This window comes from Bufo gargarizans, chromosome 3 (assembly GCF_014858855.1).
Source record: "Bufo gargarizans isolate SCDJY-AF-19 chromosome 3, ASM1485885v1, whole genome shotgun sequence".
In the NCBI taxonomy this organism is placed as follows: domain Eukaryota; kingdom Metazoa; phylum Chordata; class Amphibia; order Anura; family Bufonidae; genus Bufo; species Bufo gargarizans.
In genome coordinates, this window is record NC_058082.1 from 89503412 (window position 1) to 89522861 (window position 19450).

Consider the following 19450-nt stretch of genomic DNA (forward strand, 5'->3'; position numbering starts at 1 on the left):
CTTTCACCACCCACTGCAAGGAGTCAGAAAGTCCCCAAGTCTTAGTTTTGCGCCGTTAAATTTTTTGTATATGTATAAACTAGGCCTGCACAATATATCGCCAAAGCAATCGCAATCGCAATTAATCGCCATATCGCAATCACCAATTGGCCGACTCAAAAATGCTGCAATTATATTACCATATTTTTCGCTTTATAAGACAAACTTTTTCCCCCCCCAAAAGTGGGGAGAAAATGGCAGTGCGCCTTATAAAGCAATGGTTGACTTTTTTACGTGGTTGACACGTGGTTGGCACAGCGCGGCCGGCGATACACCAGTTACAGTATGGGGAGGGAGGAGGGGCTGGAGGCAAGTCGTTATTTTAATGAACAAATGTTCTTTTATTTATTCTATTTTATTTATCTGTTCTGTGCAGTGCTATTAAGAAAATGGCAAGTTTTGTATTTTGTACTTTTGCAGTAATGCAAATATGTTATTTAATTTAGTAAAATGTTTTATTTTGAAAAACACTGTGCATTTCAGTTCTTGAGCATAACTACATTTCAGCATTATCAGTAATTTCTGTGTGCTTTTGCCTTGAAAATCCAAGCAAATAGACCTCTAGCACAATTCCCTTAAAATATCGCATACCGTTATCGCAATTTTTAGGGCCCTAATCGCAATCGCACAAAATTCCCATATCGTGCAGCCCTAGTATAAACCCTGGACTTAAGCTTTTATAGTAAGGCTGCAGTAAACGATTATTTCAGTAATCGAGTATTCTATGGATTATTTTTTACGATTAATCGAGTAATCTAATAAGAAAAAATGAATTAACAGACTGTTTTCCTTTATAAAAACTCATCAGACCCCCTGCCATCAGTTCCCAACACCCTTCATTCCCCCCTCTGTGATCAGCCCAAGTGCATCAGTTCCCCCAGTGTTATCAGCTCCCCCCCACCCCAGTGCCTTCAGCTCTCCCCCACCCCAGTGTCCTTCAGCATTCCCCCACCCCAGTGTCCTTCAGCTCTCCCCCACCCCAGTGTCCTTAAGCTCCACTCCCCCAGTGCGATCAGCCACTGCATGCCATCCATTGCCATGTCCACCACTCCCCCAGTGCCATCAGCCACTCCATGCCATCCATTGCCATGTCCCCCACTCCCCCAATGCCACCAGATCAGCCCCGCCATGTCCCCCAGTGCCACCAGATTAGTCCCTCCATGTCCCTGACTCCCTCAGTGCCATCAGCCAATCCATGCCATGTCCCCCACTCCCCCAGATCAGCCCCTCCATGTCCCCCAGTGCCACCAGATCAGCCCCTCCATGTCCCCGACTCCCCCAGTGCCATCAGCCACTCCATGACATCCATTGCCATGTCTCCCACTCCCCCAGTGCCACCAGATCAGCCCCTCCATGTCCCCCACTCCCCAGTGCCATCAGTCGCTCCATGCCATCCATTGCCATATCCCCCACTCCCTCAGTGCCACCATATCAGCCCTCCATGTCCCCCAGTGCCACCAGATCAGCCCCTCCATGTCCCCCACTCCCCCAGTGCCATCAACCACCCCATGCCATTCATTGCCATGTCTCCCACTCCCCCAGAGGAGCCCCTCTATGTCCCCCACTCCCCCAGTGCCATCAGCCACTCCATGCCATCCATTGCCATGTCCCTCACTCCCCCAGATCAGCCCCTCCATGTCCCCCAGTGCCACCAGATCAGCCCCTCCATGTCCCCCAGTGCTACCAGATCAGCCCCTTCAGCCTTATCAGGTCACAGGAATATGGTGGTGGAATACACATAGCAATCAGAAAAAAATGCACTTTATATAAAGAACAGTGTAAGCATACATATCTGCCGTCAGGATCAATTTCCGAAGAATAACATTCAAAGGAAAGAGCCCTGTGAACTAGGACACTGACCCCTCTGGCGTGTGTAGAGAAGGTGGAATAGTAGGTGTGTGAGATCCACTACTAAGGCTACTTTCTCACTAGCGTTTTAGTTTTCCGATATTGAGTTCCGTCATAGGGGCTCAATACCGGAAAAAAACGCTTCGTTTTGTCCCCATTCATTGTCAATGGGGACAAAACTGAACTGAACAGAACAGAATGCTCCAAAATGCATTCTGTTCCCATATCGAAGAGCAAACCGCAACATGTTGTAGTTTGCTTTCTGTCCTGGGATGCGGAGCAAGGCGGATCCGGCATAACCCCCAATGCAAGTTATTTGGGACGGATCCTTTTTCTCTGACACAATAAAAAATGGATCCGTCCCACTTTGACTTTAAATGGAGTTTATGACAGTTCCGTCTTGGCAATGTTAAAGATACAACCGGATCCGTTCATAACGGTTGCAGACGGTTGTATTATCAGTAACGGAAGCGTTTTTTGCTGAACCCTGCCGGACCCAGTAAAAACGCTAGTGTGAAAGTAGCCTTATCAGGGGGAGAAAAACAGAACTGGATTGCACATCCACAATGCTATGCTTTGATCTAATTAGACTCACTTCTCAGCGGCAGATTTAAGTGTACAGCCCCCCATACTGCATGCTGTACAAGAGACATTAGTGTACATTTTGATCAAAAGGCGTAAGCCCACTCACCACGCCAAGGTCGCCTCTTTGAGTGGGACCTACTCTGACAAAAAGGCGCAGCAACAAAGTGGTGACAAAGAGGCACTGCCCTAGTAGGCGGCGGGACCCAGGAGTCAAACAGCACCTCTGCTGTCTGACAATGCCAACCATGGCACTGGGTCCCACCAACCCACCAGCACAGCGCCACAAAAACAAAGGCCACCACGCAGTACTGTACTATGTGAACAGTTGTCTAACACAACATGTCCATTGCTATCAGGAGCTACAGGTCAATGACCACTTATATGCAGACTTCTGTGATTAAAACCACCTGTGCTGAATGGGAGGAGTGCCTGACGTTTTGTGGCATCCCCCAAGCCTCTGACATTCCAGACTATAACCTGAGCCTTACCCGCCATATTTTAGAAGAGTACAGAAATGTGTAGGATATTATATATATATATATATATATATACAGTTGCAAGAAAAAGTATGTGAACCCTTTGGAATAATATGGATTTCTGCACAAATTGGTCATAAAATGTGATCTGATCTTCATCTAAGTCACAACAATAGACAATCACAGTCTGCTTAAACTAATAACACACAAAGAATTAAATGTTACCATGTTTTTATTGAACACACCATGTAAACACTCACAGTGCAGGTGGAAAAAGTATGTGAACCCCTAGACTAATGACATCTCCAAGAGCTAATTGGAGTGAGGTGTCAGCCAACTGGAGTCCAATCAATGAGATGAGATTGGAGGTGTTGGTTACAGCTGCCCTGCCCTATAAAAAACACACACCAGTTCTGGGTTTGCTCTTCACAAGAAGCATTGCCTGATGTGAATGATGCCTCGCACAAAAGAGCTCTCAGAAGACCTACGATTAAAAATTGTTCACTTGCATAAAGCTGGAAAGGGTTATAAAAGTATCTCCAAAAGCCTTGCTGTTCATCAGTCCACGGTAAGACAAATGGTCTATAAATGGAGAAAGTTCAGCACTGCTGTTACTCTCCCTAGGAGTGGCCGTCCTGTAAAGATGACTGCAAGAGCACAGCGCAGACTGCTCAATGAGGTGAAGAAGAATCCTAGAGTGTCAGCTAAAGACTTACAAAAGTCTCTGGCATATGCTAACATCCCTGTTAGCGAATCTACGATATGTAAAACACTAAACAAGAATGGATTTCATGGGAGGATACCACAGAGCAAGCCACTGCTGTCCAAGAAAAAAATTGCTGCACGTTTACAGTTTGCACAAGAGCACCTGGATGTTCCACAGCAGTACTGGCAAAATATTCTGTGGACAGATGAAACCAAAGTTGAGTTGTTTGGAAGAAACACACAACACTATGTGTGGAGAAAAAGAGGCACAGCACACCAAGATCAAAACCTCATCCCAACTGTGAAGTATGGTGGTGGGGGCATCATGGTTTGGGGCTGCTTTGCTGTGTCAAGGCCTGGACGGATTGTTATCATCGAAGGAAAAATGAATTCCCAAGTTTATAAAGACATTTTTCAGGAAAACTTAAGGCCATCTGTCCACCAGCTGAAGCTCAACAGAAGATGGGTGTTGCAATATGACAACGACCAAAAGGATAAAAGTTAATCTACAACAGAATGGCTTAAACAGAAGAAAATACACCTTCTGGAGTGGCCCAGTCAGAGTCCTGACCTCAACCCGATTGAGATGCTGTGGCATGACCTCAAGAAAGCGATTCACACCAGACATTCCAAGAATATTGCTGAACTGAAACAGTTCTGTAAAGAGGAATGGTCAAGAATTACTCCTGACCGTTGTGCACGTCTGATCTGCAACTATAGGAAACGTTTGGTTGAAGTTATTGCTGCCAAAGGAAGTTCAACCAGTTATTAAATCCAAGGGTTCACATACTTTTTCCACCTGCACTGTGAGTGTTTACATAGTGTGTTCAATAAAAACATGGTAACATTTAATTATTTGTGTGTTATTAGTTTAAGCAGGCTGTGATTGTCTATTGTTGTGACTTAGATGAAGATCAGATCACATTTTATGACCAATTTGTGCAGAAATCCTTATCATTCCAAAGGGTTCACATACTTTTTCTTGCAACTGTATATATCCATATGAATTAATCTGTGTCCATTGGTCGGATGGAAAGAAAGATAAGTCGTCTCTCTGCAGATATCCTCCCAATACAAACAATATAACAACAAGAACCCCTCAACAAAAATCTCTCCAATTGTCCCACGCAGGGGACTTGAGGCACAAAAATTTCCTGAAGCCAGCAAACATGAAGAGGTGGCACCAACGGCCTAACCTTAACAATGCGTTGTAATAAAGCAATTGTTCTGTGAACATAAGAAAACCCTCCAAAAAGAACCCTGAGCAGCGACCAGCTTAATCATATAACTAAGATACATAGACGGCTAACCTAACAAGGCCTAGAAAAAGGGGAAAAAGGAAAAAAAGAGAGGGAGGAGGGAAGAAGGAAATAATAGGTAAAAATTTAGGACAGCCCCCTGTTCATTGCATCTGTTTAGTGGACAGTAGAACATAGAGAAGAGAGGGACAGTAATGGTAAATAGAGTGAAGTACAGAGGAGGCAGAGTACTCATCACTATGCTTCAGCAGTCGCTGTGATATCCTCAGTGACAGTACAATTCAAGAGTCAGTCCCCTTGGTCAGCCAGCCCCGGTAGGATCCCATAGGGAGCTTTCTTTCAGATCCATCCAGCGGGTGGCATCTTCAGGTGATTCAAACAAGTGGACATTTCCGCCAGCAACCACACGCAGCTTGGAAGGATTAAGCATAGCGTACTGCACATTTTTCATTCGTAAACGTCTTTTGACATCCAGAAGTTTCGCCCGTCGTCTTTTGACCTCCGCCAAGAAGTCAGGGAAGATGGATATCTTATTACCATTGATAAGTAGATCCACATGATCTCTTGCTTTGCAGAGAATAGTGTCCCGATCTTAAAGTGCTAAATCCTAAGCAGGATTGGTCTGGGGGGTGCCCCCGGTGGTGGTGGACAGAATGGCACCCTGTGCGCCCTTTCTATTGCAAATAAAGACAAGGAGTCTTGTCCAAATTTATCTTTAAACCACTCTTCAAAAAACTGTGCAGGATTAACCCCTTCCGCCTTTTCCGACACTCCGACCAAGCGGAGATTGTTACGGCGTGATCTATTCTCCAAATCTTCAGTTTTATTCATAAGAAGGGTGTTATTGTGAATTACTTTAGCCAGGTCCAGCTTTACAGGGGGTACTTAATCTTCCTAAAGGCCCACTCTTTCCTCTACTCCAGCAACACGTTCATTAACTTTCCTTATATCTTATTGGATAAAAGAGACACTCTTTTGAAGGGACCCCATGGATGTATTTAGGGTCATTAATGAAGAACTGCAGTTTTGTATTGCCAGAAATATATATTTGATTGTAGGCTCTATATCTTGTTGGCAGGGTAGGGAAAGGTAGCTGTGGTTGTAGCATGGACTGTGTGTTTAGCAATTTATGGGCTCCCCCTTCACCAGCTCCTGCCTCCTCCACGTGGGATCTGCCATCTTGGCGAGCGCTTTCCACCAGGGTGGTATTAATGAGGGAGCTCACCTCTGATCCCTCCATCCTCCTCAGTGGTGTGTCCGTGCTCTCAGGGCCCCCTTCTGCATGAGGGACCTAGGCAAACTTCTCTAATCGTGCCACCACATCCACAGACCGCCATTTTTTTTCACCAGCGTTGATCGTGGTCCCTCCCGGCCCTCCCTCTCCTTCTTTGTAGTGCAAAATCATTATAGGGTTTTTCTACCATTAGAAGTAAAGGTATTCCACTTTAATCCCTTACTGACTGACTGGGATCCCCACTATCCCACGAATAAAGGGGCTGAATTGAAAGTGTTGTCCCATCAGGACAAATGTACTAAAAGGGAATATGGACACCATAGAACACCGTACTCTAGAGTAAAAGAGAGAAGTAGACACTTTTGTTCTGGAGGACTCAGTCATCGATATATTACATGGAATGGCATTTATCTGAATGGTCACCATGTAATGCTGTATACATGTCTCCTGTAGCATGTTTAGGTAGTCCTTAAGTTACCATATCTATACAGTAAGCTTGGTTCTGTTACCGGATCTATACAGTAAGCTTGGTTCTGTTACCGGATCTATACAGTAAGCTTGGTTCTGTTACCGGATCTATGCAGTAAGCTTGGTTCTGTTACCGTATCTATGCAGTAATCTTGGTTCTGTTACCGTATCTATACAGTAAGCTTGGTTCTGTTACCGAATCTATACAGTAAGCTTGGTTCTGTTACCGTATCTATGCAGTAATCTTGGTTCTGTTACCGGATCTATACAGTAAGCTTGGTTCTGTTACTGTATCTATACAGTAAGCTTGGTTCTGTTAACGGATCTATACAGTAAGCTTGGTTCTGTTACCGTATCTAATCTATGCAGTAAGCTTGGTTCTGTTACCGTATCTATGCAGTAATCTTGGTTCTGTTACCGGATCTATACAGTAAGCTTGGTTCTGTTACCGAATCTATACAGTAAGCTTGGTTCTGTTACCGGATCTATGTAGTAAGCCTGGTTCTGTTACCGGATCTATACAGTAAGCTTGGTTCTGTTACCGGATCTATACAGTAAGCTTGGTTCTGTTACCGGATCTATACAGTAATCTTGGTTCTGTTACCATATCTATACAGTAATCTTGGTTCTGTTACCGGATCTATACAGTAAGCTTGGTTCTGTTACCATATCTATACAGTAATCTTGGTTCTGTTACCGGATCTATGCAGTAATCTTGGTTCTGTTACCATAAGCTTGGATTGGGTAAAGCACTGTTTTTAGAATGATCTGAACCATGGATTTCAATTTCTGCTTTCATTGTCTTGTCTTTTGGTGCTGTCTTCCTATGTTATGCAACATTTACATAAGAGGACAATAGTATCTTGTGTGGAGCAGCTATAATAGGTCTCAATGATGTTTCACCATAAATAAATTCTCAATTTGGTTAATATGTTGTATTATGTGAAACAAAAAGTAATGGTGGATGTCCAAGACACGGATATAACCTGTCCAAAAATGTGCAGTTATAAGAGACAATCTTTGAAGTGACAATTATGCCCCAATGCATTGGCCCCAACAACTACTAATGTGACTATGGCTAATAGTTTGCACACCATACCCACTGATATTGGCCTCACCTGCTGCCAATTCTGAAGCCACCTCCAACATCGGGACACTAATGGGGTCATTTATCAAACTGGCGTAAATTAGAACTGGCTTAGTTACCCATAGCAACCAAACTGATTCCACCTTTCATTTTTGACAGCTCCTTTGGAAAATGAAAGGTGGAATTCTACTTTACACCAGTTTGATAAATGACCCCATAAGTTCCCAATCTGGCCCTGAGCACACCCTATTCACCAAAATGAAGCTGTGTTACAATCCCTCTTTCACACGAACGATATGGATTGGTTCAGGGTGCGTTCAATGAAACTCACACTATTTTGCAAGCAAGTTCAGTCAGTTTTGTCTGCGATTGCGTTCAGTTTTTTCCACGCAGGTGCAATCAGTTTTAGGCTCCATTCACAAGTCCGTGGCACCCGCAACACACCCGCCCGGCACCCCTATAGAAATGCCTATTCTTGTCCGCAAGCTGCGGACAAGAATAGGACATGTTCTATGTTTTGCGGAGCTGCGGACGCAAAGATCGGGGCCGCGCTCCGCAAATGCGGATGCGGACAGCACACTGTGTGCTGTCCGCATCCATTCCGTCCCCATAGAAAATGAATGGGTCCGCACCCGTTCCGCAAAATTGCAGAACGGATGCGGACCCATTTGCGGACGTGTGAATGGAGCCTTAATGCGTTTTTCACGTGCATGATGCATGAAAAAAAACTAAAGGTTTACAAAAACATCTCGAGGCAACCGGATGCAATTTGTTTTTCACTGAAGTCCCATTGACTTTTATGGGTCCAGGGCTGCGTGAAAAACACAGAATATTGAAACATGCTGTGATTCTCACGCAACGCAGAACTGATGCGTGAAGAAAAAAAATGCTCATGTACACAGACCCATTGAAATGAATGGGTCAGGATTCAGTGCGGGTGCTATGCGTTCATGTCATACATCGCAGCAGCGTGAAAAACTCGCTTGTGTGAAAGGGGCCTTAGGCTCTTGTCCACGGTCCACCCAATGTGCAAATAGCCAAAGGGACCTTGATTCCTTCATTCTTGGGACTGTCAGGAGTCCCATGGGCCAGACTCCCAACAACCAAAATATTATAAATATTTCTTATTGGCTTATATCATGGGCAAGTGAAATACATGTTGTGTATACTGTACATTTTTCTCGTTTACAAAATAAAAAAAAAGAAATATTTACATGTTTGGGTCAAAATTTCACTATCCTTTTAAAGAAGATGTTTTTCTAATGGCACAAAACAGGCAAAAGGAGTAAAGCTGGCATACAGATTGCTTTACCTTGATGTTCATCCCCAGTGACTTCAATTGGTCCATCATTGTCCTTACATTCCACCTCTAGAAGTCTTTCTTCTTGCACTGATTTCCATATGAAGTCAGGATTTACTACGGAGATTATGTACTTCTCGATTTTCTTCTGCTGGGTACTGTTTAGTGTGGCAGGATTAACGACAACAGCGTGTGTGCACTAAAACACAAAGAACAGTTTATTTTTTCCAAGTACAGCAAATATGGAAACTGCAGCCAAAAAAGGGATGAATCATTATGTACAGTAACTGAGTGCAGTCTTTCTTTTGTATTGAGTCATTTCTGCTCCAGATATCTCCTGCCTTCCGTTATTGTGTAGAGACACACCGAGTCAACAGGGTCTATGCTTGTCCCAGGGGCGTAGCTATAGGGGAAGCGGCTGCTTTGGGGTCCAGATCCACAAAGGGCCCTCTCAGGAGGAAGACTAAAAGATTTTATGGTCAGGGCCCCCTCAACAGTATTATACAATGAGATTATATACAGTGACACTGTAGGAAACAGACGGAGTGGCTACCAGGCCTTGTCTGAGAGCTCAATCTTGACTAGGCACAAGAGTGGGGGTTGCAAAGAAGTTGCCTGGGGGCAAGAGGGGCCAGTTAAAAAAAATTCTGTACCTACCTGGTTCTTAATTACATGTTAAACTATCAATTAGGACCCTAAAGGCCTCTTTTACACCAGCGAGTTTTTCATCAAGCAAACGCATAGCATCCGGACTGAATCCTGAGCCATTAATTTAAATGGGTCTGTGCACATTTTTCACGCATTATTTCTGCGTTCAGGAAAAATCACAGCATGTTCTATATTCTGCGTTTTTCACGCTGGTTCCATAGAAGTGAATGGGGCTTCAGTGAAAAACGGACTGCATGTGGATGCAATGCGATTTTTACTGATGGTTACCAGGAGATGTAGATTGATATTATTCAGGGTTTTTTTCACACGTGGGAAAAACACATCAAAAACTGATTGCAACCGTGAGGAAAAAAGAAAGAGGCTTAGGGGTGCTGTAATAAATGGCAGTTGCCACAAGGCCATCACACGGCCAAGCCCTGCCCAGGAGCCGCAATTTCTCGCTAATTACTGATTAAAGAATTGATGAAAAAACGCATCAACAAACAGCAAGGAGTTAAAACTTTTTTTCATTAACACATCACAGGAACACATGGGAGGGGGGATTTATCATTAATGGGAATATTTGAAGTCAATTTTCCTTGAGTCTGCATTGTCGCACTTTATACCACATTCATCAAATGTCGCAGATTGTTTGATAAATTGTCTGATCCTTTTGTCCAGAAAAGCTGCTCCAGCTTTCCTCCTCCACCCTCCTACTGGAGTGAGACTGCGACTTTTTTGTGACTTTAAAGTAATAAAAGTCTCAGTGATAAATCTGGAGTGAAACTCATTAATATTGCTAACCACACCCATATTTAAAAATGCAAAAAGTCGCAAAATATTTGCACCTCATTTAGCAACTTTTTAAAGCCAGAATTCTGGAGTGAAGGCATGAGCCGTATGGGAGCACATTTTTATTTATTTTTTTAGAGACTGAAAATTCTTTAACAGTCAATGAGTTTGTTTTGGCGGCAAAAACAAGGATGAAATTTGCAGTGTGAGAAGACACCCTAAGGGCCCTTTCACACAATGTTTTTGGTGCTGTTTTCCACGCATTTTCTGCACACAATCCGCATTTAAAAAAAACTTATTTTTTTCAAGCCAAACTGCTATTAGTAAATTACCCCCATCATGCTAGATTTGGTTATTATCATGTTATAAAGTAGAACAGAAATATGAGAAGCGGATGTGTCTGCATGTTTTCAGTGTCATAATAGTGACTGATCCATGATGACTGGGGTTCCTCACATTTGAGCAATGCATACTACATGGCAGAAACATTCTTAGGCCCCTTTCACACGGGCGTTGCGGATTGGGGCCGGATGCGTTCAGGGAAAATGGTGCGATTTTGACACTAAAACAAGTCCGTTTTCACTGCGATTGAGTTCCATGTTTGTGTTTTTTCTGCGGGGGTAGTTAGCAAAATCGGCATGTTTGGTACCCAGACCCGAACCCAGACTTCTTCACAGAAGTTCGGGTTTGGGTTAGGTGTTGTGTAGACTGTATTATTTTCCCTTATAACATGGTTATAAGGGAAAATAATAGCATTCTTAATACAGAATGCATAGTAAACTAGCGCTGGAGGGGTTAAAAAAATAATAATAATAATTTAACTCACCTTAAGCCACTTGATCGCGCAGCCCGGCTTCTCTTCTGTCTTCTTCTTTGAGGAATAGGACCTTTGATGACGTCACTTCGCTCATCACATGGTCCATCACATGATCTTTTACCACGGTGATGGATCATGTGATGGACCATGTGATGAGCGCAGTGACGCCGGCAAAGGTCCTTTTCCTGTGCACAGCAAAGAAGAAGACAGAAGAGAAGTCGGGCTGCGCGATCAAGTGGCTTAAGGTGAGTTAAATTATTATTATTATTATTTTTTTAACCCATCCAGCCCTATTGTACAATGCATTCTGTATTAAGAATGCTATTATTTTCCCTTATAACCATGTTATAAGAGAAAATAATAAATGATCGGGTCCCCATCCCAATAGTCTCCTAGCAGCCATGCCTGAAAATCGCACTATATCCGCACTTGCTTGCGGATGCTTGCGATTTTCACGCAGCCCTAGTCACTTCTATGGGGCCTGCGTTTCGTGAAAAACGCAGAATATAGAGCATGCTGCAATTTTCACGCAACGCACAAGTGATGCGTGAAAATCACTGCTCGTGTGCACAGCCCAATAGAAATGAATGGGTCCGGATTCAGTGCGGGTGCAATGCGTTCACGTCATGCATTGCACCCACGCGGAAAACTGGCTCGTGTGAAAGGGGCCTTAGGCTACATCCACATCTGCGTTTTAGCATTGCGTTATTCTGTTTCGGCAGAGGAGCACAGTACAAGAACTACCACTGCATGCACCTTTTTTTTTCATTTTTTGAGGGGACAGAAAGATGGCATTCCTGCTGGATAACTGATGGATGCCAGTATGCTGAATAAGGATCCGGTAGTGTCCAGCTATGCTATGTGGACGTAGTTGTATGTGAAAATATAAATATGTCAGCGGAAAGGAGACCCAATTCTTTATTGCCAAGATATATACTGTACATACCTTTCCATTCAGCACTAATGAAATTTCTCCTCCATTCGAAATGATGCTGTTTTTTAGCCTTTTCCTTTCTTTAAGGGGTAAGGAGTTCACTTTGAGGAAGAATATGACATCTGAAAAAATGCCCACACCCATCCTAGAGAGAAAACAACCATTAATAAATTCTATGATAATCAGGAAAAAAAATTATCATTTAAGGGCAGTTTCACACAAGCGAATCCATTGAGGGAATCACGCTTCGTGTGTGATGATGATCCTCTGTTCTGGACACTGCTGGTCTTGCAGGAGCGCTTGGCATTATCATGATTTATAATTCTGTGTGCCTTCTGCTTGACCTTACGTCTACAGAATCATAGTGACATAAAGCTGTCAGTATGAGGCCTCATGCACACGGCCAGGAAATTTATTGGGCGATTCATTGATTAAAAACCTTTTCTTGCTGCTAAGTTCCTTGTTAGAGAACAGCAAGTTGTGCAAAAAGTACTCAAACACTGAACAGTTGGACATGTGCATTCAAAAGTTTAGAGAAGGTCACATTACGTTCATCTGTAAAGGTTAGGCCTATTGCACACGACCATATAACTTTTTCAGTGTTTTGCGGTCCGTTTTTCATGGATCCGCTGTTCCGTTTTTTTTTTCCGTTGTGTTTCCGTTTCTGTTCCGTTTTTCCGTTCCGTTTTTCCGTATGGCATATACAGTATACAGTAATTACATAGATAAAATTGGGCTGGCCATAACATTTTCAATAGATGGTTCAGGAAAAAACGGAACGGAAGACATACGGATGCATTTCCGTATGTGTTCCGTTTTTTTTGCGGATCCATTGACTTGAATGGAGCCACGGACCGTGATTTGCGGGCAATAATAGGACATGTTCTATGTTAAAACGGAACAGAAAAACGGAAATACAGAAACGGAATGCATACGGAGTACATTCCGTTTTTTTTGCGGAACCATTGAAATGAATGGTTCCGTATACGGACCGTATACGGAACGCAAAAAACGGCCAGTAAACGGGAAAAAGAAACGGCCGTGTGCAATAGGCCTTAGAGTGCATTTTAGGTTTATCCTGAAATTTCACCCACAAGCCAAGTAGCCCTAACATTTTGTGAGTAGTGTATCTTGAGGTTTCACCTGTCCCTGACAAAATTTACGCAATGTGTTACTTCACAATATTTTGTGGCACAGGTGTTATTACGTCACGTTTGACATAGGAGTTGTGGAATCTGGAACATTGGCAAATCTACTAACATTGCCTGAAAACAGGCATAAATGTTGGCAAAAAAAAATACTACAGTTAGTGGCTGGAGTTGTTCTTACATTTGACACACGGACTGCCAGAGGTGCGCCTGGTGATAAAGTAGGTAAATCCTATGGCAGTAAAACAAAGACCAGAAATCTACAGTAAATGCATACTGCACCACATAGATTGCCCTGCTTTTTCATTGTGTAAGTGTCACGGTCATATTAGTGTTTGACCGTGACGCGGTTGCCGTGTAGACTCGTTGCTTGTGGCAACGTGTAGTTTGTGGTTTGCACGTGCACTTCCCCTTTAAGTAGTGTCTCCCTGCTGTGTGGTGTGTGTGGGGTTAATACACTGGCTGGAGCAAAGTGGTGATTGGGTGTGGTCACTAGGTGCTTCATCTTACCTGTGGCTAGATGCCGGGAGTCAGTGTTACTCCAGCCATGGTGTGTGTTGGAGTTAGGCTGGTTTCACACGGGCGTTGCGGAAAAATGTGCGGGTGCGTTGCGGAAACACCCGCGATTTTTCCGCGCGAGTGCAAAACATTGTAATGCGTTTTGCACTCGCGTGAGAAAAATCGCGCATGTTTGGTACCCAAACCCGAACTTCTTCACAGAAGTTCGGGCTTGGGATTGATGTTCTGAAGATTGTATTATTTTCCCTTATAACATGGTTATAAGGGAAAATAATAGCATTCTGAATACAGAATGCTTAGTATAATAGTGCTGGAAGGGTTAAAAATAATAAAAAAGTTAACTCACCTTATCCCCATGATCGTGTAGATCCCGGTCTGTTCTTTAGCTGTGGACTGAATGACCTTTGGTGATGTCAGATCACATGCTCCAATCACATGGTCCATCACCATGGTGATGGAGCATGTGATCTGACATCACCACAGATCCTTTAGCCACAGCTAAAGAACAGACCGACCGGGAACTAGGCGATCATGGGGATAAGGTGAGTTAACTTTTTTTTAACCCTCCCAGCACTATTATACTAAGCATTCTGTAGCCAGAATGCTATTATTTTCCCTTATAACCATGTTATAAGGGAAAATAATACAGTGAATAGACTGTCACCTAGAACCCATGTGTGGAAATCGCACCGCATCCGCACTTGCTTGCGGATGCTTGCGATTTTCACGCAACCCCATTCATTTCTATGGGGCCTGCGTTACGTGAAAAACGCTGAATATAGAACATGCTGCGATTTTCACGCAACGCATAAGTGATGCGTGAAAATCACCGCTCATGTGAACAGCCCCATAGAAATGAATGGGTCAGGATTCAGTGCGGGTGCAATGCGTTCAACTCACGCATCGCACCCGCGCGGAAATCTCGCCCGTGTGAAAGGGGCCTTATGCTCCTGGTCTTCATGTTTCCATCTCCCAGAGTGAGGGCCTCCTAGTGACCACGCCCAACAAGGTGGTTAACCCCTCCAGCACCGAACAGAGGAGGAAACAACTGACAGGGGAAGTGCACACACAAGCAAAAGGCAACAGGTTGCCGCAGACAACAGCATGCGTGGCAAGCAAGTCACGGCGCACACAGAAAACACTGCCACAACATGCCAAAACAGCAACATGTTGCCATCGGCAACAGCGAGCGTGGCTACAGTGTCACGGCGTACAGCATAGGCCGTGACAGTAAGGGCGACTTTCCTATCAGCTGGACATTTTAATAAAATGGTATTCACATGCGACAGAATTGTTGAGTCAGAAAACATGTTCCATTCATCTGAATGGGGTTATTGTGGTGGTAGCAGTGGCATGCCTAAAGTGTTTGACACCTGGGATGGGTCCTTTCCTGGCACCCCCCCCCCCCAATACTTTAACCACCTCCCGACCGCCTAACGCACCGATGCGTCCGGGAGGTGGTTGATTTACTCCTCCTGGACGCATCGGCGCGTCATCTCGCGATGCCCGAGATTTCCTGTGAACGCGCGCACGCAGGCGCGCGCGCTCACAGGAACGGAAGGTAAGCGAGTGGATCTCCAGCCTGCCAGCGGCGATCGCTCGCTGGCAGGCTGGAGATGTGATTTTTTTTAACCCCTAACAGGTATATTAGACGCTGTTTTGATAACAGCGTCTAATATACCTGCTACCTGGTCCTCTGGTGGTCCCCATGTTTGGATCGACCACCAGAGGACACAGGCAGCTCAGTAAAGTCGCACCAAACACCACACTACACTACACCCCCCCCCCCATCACTTATTAACCCCTTATGAACCCCTGATCACCCATGATCACCCCATATAAACTCCCTGATCACCCCCCTGTCATTGATCACCCCCCTGTCATTGATCACCCCCCTGTCATTGATCACCCCCCTGTCAGGCTCCGTTCAGACGTCCGTATGATTTTTACGGATCCACGGATACATGGATCGGATCCGCAAAACGCATACGGACGTCTGAATGGAGCCTTACAGGGGGGTGATCAATGACAGGCGGGCGATCACCCATATAGATTCCCTGATCACCCCCCTGTCATTGATCACCCCCCTGTCATTGATCACCCCCCTGTAAGGCTCCATTCAGACGTCCGCATGTGTTTTGCGGATCCGATCCATGTATCCATGGATCCGTAAAAATCATACGGACGTCTGAATGGAGCCTTACAGGGGGGTGATCAATGACAGGGGGGTGATCACCCATATACACTCCCTGATCACCCCCTGTCATTGATCACCCCCCTGTAAGGCTCCATTCAGACGTCCGCATGTGTTTTGCGGATCCGATCCATGTATCCATGGATCCGTAAAAATCATACGGACGTCTGAATGGAGCCTTACAGGGGGGTGATCAATGACAGGGGGGTGATCACCCATATACACTCCCTGATCACCCCCTGTCATTGATCACCCTCCTGTAAGGCTCCATTCAGACGTCCGCATGTGTTTCGCGGATCCGATCCATGGATCCGTAAAAATCATACGGACGTCTGAATGGAGCCTTACCAGGGGGGTGATCAATGACAGGGGAGTGATCAGGGAGTGTATATGGGTGACCACCCCCCTGTCATTGATCACCCCCCTGTCATTGATCACCCCCCTGTCATTGATCACCCCCCCTGTAAGGCTCCATTCAGACATTTTTTTGGCCCAAGTTAGCGGAAATATATATTTTTTTTTGTTTGTTTTTTTCTTACAAAGTCTCATATTCCACTAACTTGTGTCAAAAAATAAAATCTCACATGAACTCACCATATCCCTCACGGAATCCAAATGCGTAAACATTTTTAGACATTTATATCCCAGACTTCTTCTCACGCTTTAGGGTCCCTAAAAAGCCAGGGCAGTATAAATACCCCACATGTGACCCCATTTCGGAAAGAAGACACCCCAAGGTATTCCGTGAGGGGCATATTGAGTCCATGAAAGATTGACATTTTTGTCCTAAGTTAGCGGAAAGTGAGACTTTGTGAGAAAAAAACAAAAAAAAGAAAATCAATTTCCGCTAACTTATGCAAAAAAAAAATAATTCTATGAACTCGCCATGCCCCTCACGGAATACCTTGGGGTGTCTTCTTTCCAAAGTGGGGTCACATGTGGGGTATTTATACTGCCCTGGCTTTTTAGGGGCCCGAAAGTGTGAGAAGAAGTCTGGGATCCAAATGTCTAAAAATGCCCTCCTAAAAAGAATTTGGGCACCTTTGCACATCTAGGCTGCATAAAAGTGTGACACATCTGGTATCGCCGTACTCAGGAGAAGTTGGGGAATGTGTTTTGGGGTGTCATTTTACATATACCCATGCTGGGTGAGAAAAATATCTTGGTCAAATGCCAACTTTGTATAAAAAAATGGGAAAAGTTGTCTTTTGCCAAGATATTTCTCTCACCCAGCATGGGTATATGTAAAATGACACCCCAAAACACATTCCCCAACTTCTCCTGAGTACGGCGATACCAGATGTGTCACACTTTTTTGCAGCCTAGGTGGGCAAAGGGGCACACATTCCAAAGTGCACCTTTCGGATTTCGCAGGCCATTTTTTACACATTTTGATTGCAAAGTACTTCTCACACATTTGGGCCCCTAAATTTTTTCTGTACAGAGCTGAGATGCTGTAGTGGCTGCCTGTGCATTTTCTGACTAGACAGGCTCCTTATCTCTGCTCTCTGACATTATAAACACTCATTATAGCTCAATCCTTATCTTACTGATAAAATGTGGCCTAAATAAGTGTTTTATGACCTCTTAGTAGTTCAGAAATAAGGGTTATTAGATGACTGGCACAAAGTGAAAGTACCAGTCACACAGCTAGAAAAACTGTTAACCCTTTGTGACAGAATGGCTCAATATTTTTTTTAAAAGGCCAATTGTAAATATGCTTTTTAGCCAAAAATGAGTAAATTGCAATCATAAACAAAAATTGCCTCCGAAGGTGTACATAGCCTTTCATCTATCCACAGTAACTATTGATTGAGTTGATCTACCTAAAGCAGCATGTTCCATTCCTTTAAGACAATTTGGGAGATAAGAATAGCGTGGGGAGATTTATCAAAGGAGCTGTGAAAAATCAAAAGAGGAATCTGATTGGTTGTTATGGGCAGCTAAGGGTACTTTCACACTAGCGTTATTCTTTTCCGGTATTGAAATCCAGTAAAGGGTCTCAATACCGGAAAAAAACGCATCAGTTTTGTCCTAATGCATTCTGAATGGAAAGCAATCCGTTCAGTATGCATCAGGATGTCTTCCTTTCCGTCCCTTGTACGGTACTTGACCGGACAAAATACTGCAGCTTGCTGCTGTATTTTTTCCGGACAAAATCCCGGAACACTACCGCACTTGCCAGATCCGGCATTAATTTCCATAGAGATGTATTAATGCCGGATCCTGTACAAAGTGTTTCGGAAATTGGCACGTTGCCGGATCCGGTTTTCCAGATCCGGTCTGCGCATGTGCCGGGATTTAGGAAGAGCTATTTTCCGTTTTGATCTTTGAAAAAAAAAAATACCGGATCCGTTATTCCGGTTGATACGGATCCGGTATAGCAACAGATCCGTCTAACGGATCCTGAAAAAACGGATTGCCACTTGCATACGGTTTGCCGGAACTGCCTGCTGGATCCGAATAACGCTAGTGGGAAAGTATCCTAAGCCAGTTCTAATTTACACCAGTTTGCTAAATCCCCCCAGTGTTCTGAATGCAGCTGAAATTATAGTACAGCCTTTTTTTTTATCTCTCTCCATTCACTTGTGACTTGGCCAGTACAGTTTCCTGTACTGCATCAGTTATCAGGTGACAGGTGACCTGGTTTGTAAAGAGCAGGGTGTGTTCTGCCATTTACAATGTTACATTAGCTACATGCTGCATTACAGTAAGTGGACACCGTATACATAAAAGCAGGTAAATCTGTAACACTGTAACTACTTTGACATCCTTCAATCAAACATTTTGCTACCCAGGTCAGGTCTGTTTGTTCTCTTAAAGTAGTGGTAGATTTTCTTACTTGTTTCATGAAACCATAAGAACAGAATCCACCCACCTCTTGTGTGCAGACAGCGGTCGCCCTGGGTTTACTGTGACACCAGCGATCTTCAGTCGTACATGAGCTGGAGAATGATCTTCAGTCGTACATGAGCTGGAGAATGATCTTCAGTCGTACATGAGCTGGAGAATAATCTTCAGTCGTCCATGAGCTGGAGAATGTTGCCAGAGCAGTTCAATGCAAAGTTCCTGGAGGGGAGGAGAAACTGTGGGGAACCAAATCACTTCCTGACTCATCTTAAAGGAACAGTGTATATTTACAGCATGGATCTGCTTTATGGTTTACCTGTTTGCCTTAGAGCTCATGTCCTATTATTGTCCACATTAGGGATAGGATTGGGCCGGCCATTATGTAAAATGCGGAATACACGTGGCCGGTATCCATGTTTTGCGGTTCCGGAATTTGCAGACCGCAAGACAACAACGTTCGTGTACAAGAGTTAGGCTGGAGCGGATCGAGCTTGAGATCATAGATCCAAAGTCGATTTGCTCACTTTTCTAATGCTGTTAAGAGACC

The 19450-nt window shown here is 44.2% G+C and overlaps 1 protein-coding gene across 1 annotated transcript in view; it reads right to left on the reverse strand.

The window, feature by feature from the left end:
- Nucleotides 1–19119, reverse strand: part of PARP4 (poly(ADP-ribose) polymerase family member 4) — a 200755-nt gene extending 181636 nt beyond the window's left edge. Inside the window, exons 1-3 of the mRNA XM_044288460.1 lie at nucleotides 18932–19119; nucleotides 12205–12337; nucleotides 9014–9200 (exon numbers count right to left, since the gene is read on the reverse strand). Coding sequence (XP_044144395.1) covers nucleotides 9014–9200; nucleotides 12205–12336 — 319 coding nt within the window. The 5' untranslated portion in view covers nucleotide 12337; nucleotides 18932–19119. The remainder of the gene's footprint in view (nucleotides 1–9013; nucleotides 9201–12204; nucleotides 12338–18931) is intronic.
- Between the last annotated feature and the right edge of the window lie 331 nt (nucleotides 19120–19450).